General features: G+C 50.2%; 1 protein-coding gene across 1 annotated transcript; it reads left to right on the top strand.

The window, feature by feature from the left end:
- Positions 1-1,100: 1,100 nt before the first annotated feature.
- MLNR (motilin receptor) lies at positions 1,101-4,098 on the top strand. Its single transcript, XM_059684606.1, has 2 exons — positions 1,101-2,281; positions 2,919-4,098. Exons 1-2 carry the CDS (start codon positions 1,369-1,371, stop codon positions 3,305-3,307), a joined length of 1,302 nt encoding a protein of 433 aa, XP_059540589.1. The 5' UTR covers positions 1,101-1,368; the 3' UTR covers positions 3,308-4,098.
- The last annotated feature ends 4,087 nt before the right edge of the window (positions 4,099-8,185 follow it).

Raw genomic sequence — 8,185 nt, 5'->3', positions numbered from 1 at the left:
TGTATGAGTTCTTTATATATTTTGGAAATTAACCCCTTATGAGATGTATCATTGGCAAATATGCCCATCAGTAGATGAATGGATAAAAAAGCTGTGGTACATTTACACCATGGAATGCTATGCAGCTGTAAAAAAGGATCAATTACCCTTTGAGACAGCTTGGAAGAACCTGGAGATTATTTTGCTAAGTGAAATAAGCCAGTCAGAGAAAAAAAAAAAAGTATCACATGATCTCACTTATATGTGGAATCTAATGAACAAAATAAACTGATGAACAAAATAGATCCAGAGACATGAAAGCATGCAACAGACTGACAAGTCTCAGAGGGAAGGTGGGGGGTGGGGGCCGGGAAGAGATTAACCAAAGAACTTATATGCATATATGCATAACCCTTGGACACAGACAGTGCAGTGAAGGCCTGGGGGGCGGTGCCTAGAGCGGGGTGGAGGAGGGCAATGGGGGGGGGAGGAGACATCTATAATATTTTCAACAATAAAGATAAATAAATAAATAAATAAATAAATAAATAAAGACCATATGAATTAACTCAGTTTGAGTCTTTCCCACAGAATTTTAGTTCTTTTTCGTGTTGGCAAATACTCGGCTTTTTAAGTTTATAGAATATTTTGTACATAGGAACAATATGGCACAGGTTTAAGTACTCAAATATACACGAAAATACTTAAGCCTCGTTCTATAAGATGAGTAGACACGGTCATGCCCATGGATTTCAGAGTTGTAAGAGATCGTTGAAATTATTTACAGAAGAAGACTAGGCTGAATAAGGCTGAGCTGACCCAAGAGTACTCGGTAGTGGAGCCAGAACTGGAGCCCGGGAGGAACTCCATTTCTGGTCTAAGCTCCTCGCACACTCCCGTGTTGCGGCAGCCTTCCCTGGCCATCAGGAAGCAGGCGTCCCCCCCGGAGGTCCCCGCGGTACAGTCCAAATGAAGCGCCGGCGCCCCGCCCACGCGGTAACCAGCCTCAATGGGTTCGGAAATCGCTCCCCGAGCCGAGGCGGGGCTGGTGCTCTCGGCCGCGCCCCGCGTTCCAGTTGGTGGAGAGGGAAGCATCCTGGAAAACGACGGGCCTGGGAAAGGATGCGGGAGAGGGACGGCCGGGGCCGGAGGCGGAGACAGCGCGCTCCCTCTGGGTAGCGCCCCAACGAGTACCCCGCAGAACTGCGTTCCCGCGCGGCCGGGCTCGGGCAGGGCTGCCTGGGCCTCGCAGAGTGGGCAGGGGCCGCGCGCCCGCCAAAGGAAGCGCTTCGCCAGCGGAGCCAGGCGCTAGGCGCCCGACCCACCTGGGGGCGCGGCGGCGCCGAGGGACCCCGTCTTGTCCGTGCGTCCGGCCCGCGCGGCACGCCCATGGGCAGCCCCTGGAACCGCAGCGACGGCGCGGAGGGCGCGGGGGAGCCGCCGTGGGCCGCCCTGCCTCCCTGCGACGAGCGCCGCTGCTCGCCCTTCCCGCTGGGGGCGCTGGTGCCGGTGACCGCCGTGTGCCTGGGACTGTTCGCCGTCGGGGTGAGCGGCAACGTGGTGACCGTGCTGCTCATTGGGCGCTACCGGGACATGCGGACCACCACCAACCTGTACCTGGGCAGCATGGCGGTGTCCGACCTGCTCATCCTGCTCGGGCTGCCCTTCGACCTGTACCGCCTCTGGCGCTCGCGGCCCTGGGTGTTCGGGCCGCTGCTCTGTCGCCTCTCGCTCTACGTGGGCGAGGGCTGCACCTACGCCTCGCTGCTGCACATGACGGCGCTCAGCGTGGAGCGCTACCTCGCCATCTGCCGCCCGCTCCGCGCCCGCGTCCTCATCACCCGGCCCCGCGTCCGCGCGCTCATCGCCGCGCTCTGGGCGGTGGCCCTGCTCTCCGCCGGGCCCTTCTTCTTTCTGGTGGGTGTCGAGCAGGACCCCCGCGTCGACCCGCTGCCGGACCAGAACGGCACCGCACAGCTCACCCCCTCGCCCGGCTCCTCGCCACCACGGACACCGTCGGCCCTCGGGTCCCCTGCGGCGCCCACGCTGCCCCCGCCGTCGGGGCGCGAGGCGGCGGCGGCCGCCGCGCTGTTCAGCCGCGAGTGCCGGCCGAACCCCTCGCAGCTGGGCGCGCTGCGGGTCATGCTGTGGGTCACCACCGCCTACTTCTTCCTGCCCTTCCTGTGCCTCAGCGTCCTCTACGGGCTCATCGGGCGGGAGCTGTGGAGGAGCCGGGGGCCGCTTCGAGGCCCGGCGGCCTCCGGGCGGGAACGGGGCCACCGGCAGACGGTCCGCGTCCTGCGTAAGTGGCGCCGCGTCAGTTCCACACGCACCAACCCGCTGGTCTCCCAGCCCCTGGCGCCTCCGCTCCTGGGCCCCCGGGGCGGCCCTGCGGGTGGGCTACCAGGTCCTGTAAACAGCAGTGCTTTTCAGAGCCGCTGGGATCCGTGAGCTGCTGGCCCGAGGACAGGAATTGGAGGCTCTTAGATGTCCCTGTTGGAGGCCGCAGAAGGGGGTTCTCACATTATCCTTGAGAAGACAGGGTAGATCACGTTAAGCTAAAATGTCTTTACTTAATGCTAAGTTTTCCTGAAGGTTAACGTAAACCATGCCCATAAGAACAAATAAATACATAAAAGACCCGTTTCAGAATTCTTTTCAACGGAAAGCAGAGAACATGTCGCTGAGTGGCTGTGTGGAAGGGAGCCTGTCAGCTTGTTAATAGAAATTGCTCCTTCTGTTTTATGTCCAGCCTTGGTAACACATATATTAGCCACATATGCAACTTTAAAGCAAATATAGATGGGCTGGGGATTTGGTTAGGTCAAGGTTTTATCTAATTGTTCTGCTGTTACTTATTACTTCCGATGGTTTCTTGGGGACCCTTGTTGGTTTTTAAATGCTTTAGCTAATCCCGGTGCCTATGTCTTGTTTTGCAGTGGTGGTGGTTCTGTCATTTATAGTTTGCTGGTTGCCTTTCCACGTTGGCAGAATCATTTACATAAACACGGAAGATTCTCAGACGATGTACTTTTCTCAGTACTTCAACATTGTTGCGTTGCAACTTTTCTACCTAAGTGCATCCATTAACCCAATCCTCTACAACCTCATTTCAAAGAAGTATAGAGCCGCGGCCTGGAAACTACTTCGAGGGAGACAGCCGGCACAGAGAGGTGTCTGTAGAAACAGAAACACAGAGGGGACCACGGGAGGAGACTCGGCTGGCTACACCGAGACCAGCAGTAGCCTGCGGGCGCCTGCCGCTAGCGTGGCCAAGCAAGTCGCCTCCTCCGACAGTCCGGGGACTTCGGAGAAAACAGGTCTGTAGGACCATAAGGACTGAAAGGGGAAACGACGCTGTTAGGAAGAATTAGAAAGAGCGGTGCACATTTTGTAAGTTGGCCAGTAACTTCGTTAGCATAATTCTTTTTCAATCAAGATACAAAAAGTGTACCAATCTTTCTAGTTTTCCTCCCATGTACCTCCTCAGAGACATTCATTTTAGCCTCATGCAATCCCAATCACGAAATGTGCTCTCGGGAGGTTTTACACGTCTTCATTCTCCTGGTCTTTGGAAATATGATTGCTCATTTTACAGTTCGTAAGATACAGAGAGATGCTGCAATAAAAAATAGTTGCCTTTGAGATCAAAGGTGTATTTTGTTTTTATGCTTTGTAAATAAATGTTATGGTGTATATACAAGGAACCCAGGATAATGACAGTATTGATTCAAGAAATTATTTAATGTCTATTTATGGCAGCAAAAGTTTTTAGAAGCAAGTGAAAGGAATTCTGGGCTGAGTTCAATGTTCAGAGCCCTACCTCTCTTGGCTCAGACCAAATCATAAAGTTTAGGCACAATGCCTTCCTGCCAAACTACTGTGCATAAGCAACTGTTGCAACCTACTTATCCGGCCGGGAGGTAGCAAACTCAGGCAGGAAGCCTGAGGGCAAGAAGCTGCAGCAAGACCTGGCTTCCGGACATTTATAAAGAGCTTTCATACACCTTATTTGCCTCAGGTTGGTGGCTAAGTGTTGTCATGATTACTGCTTTAGTAGTGACAAAACTGAGTCTTAAATTTCCCAAATAGGAACTGATGGGCCTTAAGAACTCCAGTCTGTAACCTTGTTTTATTTTTCACAGTTTAAAACATAAAGCTGTTTCCAGAGGGCCTCACGCACATGCAGTCTGTGTGAATGGTGCCCTGGAGGTGGGAGGGCACAGCTTGCTTGTTTGTAAACTACAACCAAGTGAATCCATCAACAAGGGTCACTCAACTGCCCACAGAGTTCTGCTTTGTCCCTTGATCAGCCAGGTACAGTGTTGCCTCCAAGTCCCCTTGGCTAGTGGAAGAAGCAGACAGCAGCAGCCCCTAAACTCTGTTCCGCAGATTTTCGAGGATTATTTGAAAAGTCTTTCTACTCACAGAGTTCCTGTCTGGGTAGTCAAAAGTGGCTTCTTCCCTGTGGAAGGTCACAGCTAAGAACTTTACTGATGCCCAGCTGGCATGGCTCAGTAGTTGAATGCCAACCTATGAACCAGGAGGTCAGGGTTTGATTCCCTGTCAGGGCACTTGCCGGGGTTGCAGGCTCCATCCCCAGTTGGGGGCGTGCAGGAGACAGCTGATCAATGATTCTCATCATTGATGTTTCTCTCTCCCTCTCCCTATCTCTCTGAAATCAATAAAAAAATATATATTTTAAAAAGAGCCTTACTGGTATTTTATTTATAGTACAGTAGTTTAGGTATAGAAGTAAAGACCTCTCCTTGGAGCTTTCTTGTTCCGAGTCTAGGAAAGGATTTACATCAGACTCCCCTGTGATGTAAGAGTGTCTGCAGGTGTGGGCGTGGCGCAGGATCCTTCCCTGCAGGGTCCCTGAGATGGGGTGCCTGCGCCCATCCCTCTAGCGATCACTGTACCACTGTTTTCAAAATGCTGGTCTCACCCATTAGTGGATTGTGAAATCAGTGGAGTGGGTCACATTTTTCTTTAATGGAAAGGAGTGGGCAAGAATAGAATTGATAAATCAGCTCATCCCACACATTAAGGGTAACTGCTGTATTGTGAAACTTTTGTCCAATAATATGTTGGTTGGTGTCTTCCTGGTTCACAAACTAAAATGTTTACCTACTGTGGGTCATGGTAAAAAAATATTAGAAAAATTGTTCTAAAATCTAAAATTGTTCTCATCCCCAACTGAGAGTGTCCTTCTCCTGTACTTACAGGAGGGCAGTCCTGGAAGACCCGGCATGGTAGAGAGAAGATCCCCTGGAGAGGGACAGCAGGGTGTGGCCTTCCGACGTGGACCTTCTTCCCCGGGGGCCGTATCACGGAGACACTCCCTGTACCCAGACAGAGCCCTGAACTGGCGTCCCTACAGGGAACTCTTTGAGCCTCCTCTCCTTTCTGCAGGCCACACCATTTGTGTTGGGTGAGGAACAACCTTCGGGGAAAGGTTTTTCTTTCATTCGTTCAATTGGCAAATATTTACCAAACAACTGCTAAGTGCTAGATGTGTATGACAAAATACACTAGAAAAATTAGCTCATGTCATGCTGTCCAAATCAATCAACTTTTCAGTGCATTTTTTGGCTATTGTATGTGATTGTGTCTTCTTGACTAACCACAGACACAGCTCATCTATATATATAAAAGGTTAGGTGGCTGACTATTTGTCCAGAGGACCGACCGACTGACCAACCGGTACATATGACGCACACTGGAAATTTAAAAATAAACATCTTCTAATCAATCTCCTTTCAATGTGCATGAATCCACGCCCTAGGCCACTAGTAGGTTAATAAAAGCACTTCGCTCAGACGGGCCTGCCAAATAGCAGGTTAGTGTCATCCACACAGACATTCCTCGTCTTTTCTATAGGAGACGTTTTCACTTCTGAAGGAAATGTTCAATAAGCATGGCACCTCCTAGGGACCGAGAGCCCCCTGTACCGGATCCTCAAGGGCACGTACGAGCAGCATGTTGGCGATGCCTGAAGTCTGACCATGGCCTCTCCTGGCCATTTATACTCCTGTGATAGTAGCATTTGCCAGAATGTGGAAGCTTTTTGTGTATAAATGATAGTGCTTGAACGGGTCAAGTGTTGTAAGTGGAGCTTTAAAACAGCTTTTCTTAAACTTAGGTGTGAGGCAATTTTTTTATTGTGAGCCAACGTTCTAAAGATTCCTAACTCTAAATATTACACAGACTCTGGCAGTTCCGAGCAGCCTTCAAATACCAACATTTTTTCTCCTGGGAGCACAGGAACATTTGTCATTGAGCAAGCGCGGGCTCCACGGGCATGCTTTGTGCCCACTCGGTGTGCCCCTGGCTCTCTGTAAGCTACAAGGACGTGGCAGAGACTGACTCTACTTGCCGACTTCATAGGAAAACAGCACACGCCTTTTGAAGAATTATGGATTCCTGTGTAATTTTAAGGGCTAGAAAGTGCCAGCCAGACCAGGAGAACAGAGTGTGGGCTGGAATCTCTTGCATGGCGCTTAGTGTATGGCAGTGGCTAGTTCCCAGGATTGTAACTTGCTCCCTAAGGCAGACTGGGTTTTATTCCCCCTTGGCATCTCTTGCCCAGATAGACAATGTGAGTTGAACTCAGCTGGCAGCAAGGGAGGGTATGGGAATCTGCAACCCAGCAGATGGACAGATGGAGGCTGAGCTAGCAGATGACTGGAACATCCATTCTAATCTGGCAAGCACCAGACAGGAGCAAGAAGGGCACTCCCGGGCAGAGGGTGCTGAAGGGAGTAGAGGAAGGGCCTTGGAGAAAAAGGCAAGGGCACCTGGTATAACCAGAAGCTGGAGCTTGCAAAACACCTCACCATAGTGGGTTTGGCAGGCGGGGGGTGGGGGGAGGTACACCCTGAGCCTGGGAGGCCAGTTGGGACCAGTTATTTGCTGTAATCCAGGCACAGGGCACTCATGGGTTAGTGTGGTGACACTGGAGCAATGACACTGCCACTTTCAACACCTCCCCTCACCGAGACCTCTAGCAATGTTGCAGCCTCAGAGCAGCGAGGTCCCTTTCCCCATCCTTAATCCGCAGCCCTAGGCACTCCCACCACATCAGTACCAGGGCCAGTTGTCATCTCTTTCCTCTCGCCTTTGCAGTGAGTGTGCAAGTTCCAAAAGTGTTCTAAGAGATTCTACATTGTGATGATAGGGAGATAAAAAAATTTTAAGCAAATATGTGCTGATTTCAAGGTTATGTCTTAATGTTGCTGTAATAATTATACCTGTTTACAGCTGGAACATAAATAGAGCCAAATGTGATCTTTCTTTGTTTCTTTCTTACTCCCACAATAATTCATTACTTGTCCTTATAGTGAATGTCAGCTCCCTTCTCTCTGGATTTCATGAATTCTCTAGAGCAGCGATTTTCAACTTGTGTGCCGCAAGTGCTTGCGTTGTTTAGTCAGGGGCATTGATCTCTTTTCCCTTAGATTGTCAAATAAAAAAATGACAACAGCCACACAACAATAGCCATATGGGGTGGACGAATCATATTATACCTATTTTTTGTCAGATCAGCAAAAATATCTTCTGGCGTGCCTCAGAATTTCAGTAATTAGTTTATGTGTGCCATGAGATGGAAAAGGTTGCTCTAGAGCAGCGGTTCTCAACCTTCTGGCCCTTTAAATACAGTTCCTCATGTTGTGACCCAACCATAAAATTATTTTCGTTGCTACTTCATAACTGTAATGTTGCTACTGTTATGAATCGTAATGTAAATATCTGATATGCAGGATGGCCTTAGGCGACCCCTGTGAAAGGGTCGTTCAACCGCCAAAGGGGTCGCGACCCACAAGTTGAGAACCGCTGGTCTAGAGCATGCATAAGAATCACCGGGACGATGGGTTAAAACACGGATTGCTGGGCTGTGAAGGTGAGACTGCTCTAGACATGTCTGTCCCACAAGCTGGACCCAACCCAGAATGGAGGATGCTTTCTGAAATCCTCCTTAGAGACTGCCTGATGGTAACTCATGTTCATTCTGACATAAATAAGCAACCTTCCCTGCCGTCTGCTACATGCTGGTTCCTGGAAGAGGTTGTTGTCCTGACCTGGTCAAACATGTAAAGTGATTTCTGTACCTGGTAGCATTCACATACTTGTTCCCATGACTATCCACCCCTTTACCTTATATAATTCCCCTGCCAAGTAGCGAGGGGACTCATTTTGTAGCGCA

This window comes from Myotis daubentonii, chromosome 2 (assembly GCF_963259705.1).
Source record: "Myotis daubentonii chromosome 2, mMyoDau2.1, whole genome shotgun sequence".
Classification (NCBI taxonomy): domain Eukaryota; kingdom Metazoa; phylum Chordata; class Mammalia; order Chiroptera; family Vespertilionidae; genus Myotis; species Myotis daubentonii.
This window is presented reverse-complemented; position numbering and strand designations above follow the sequence as displayed.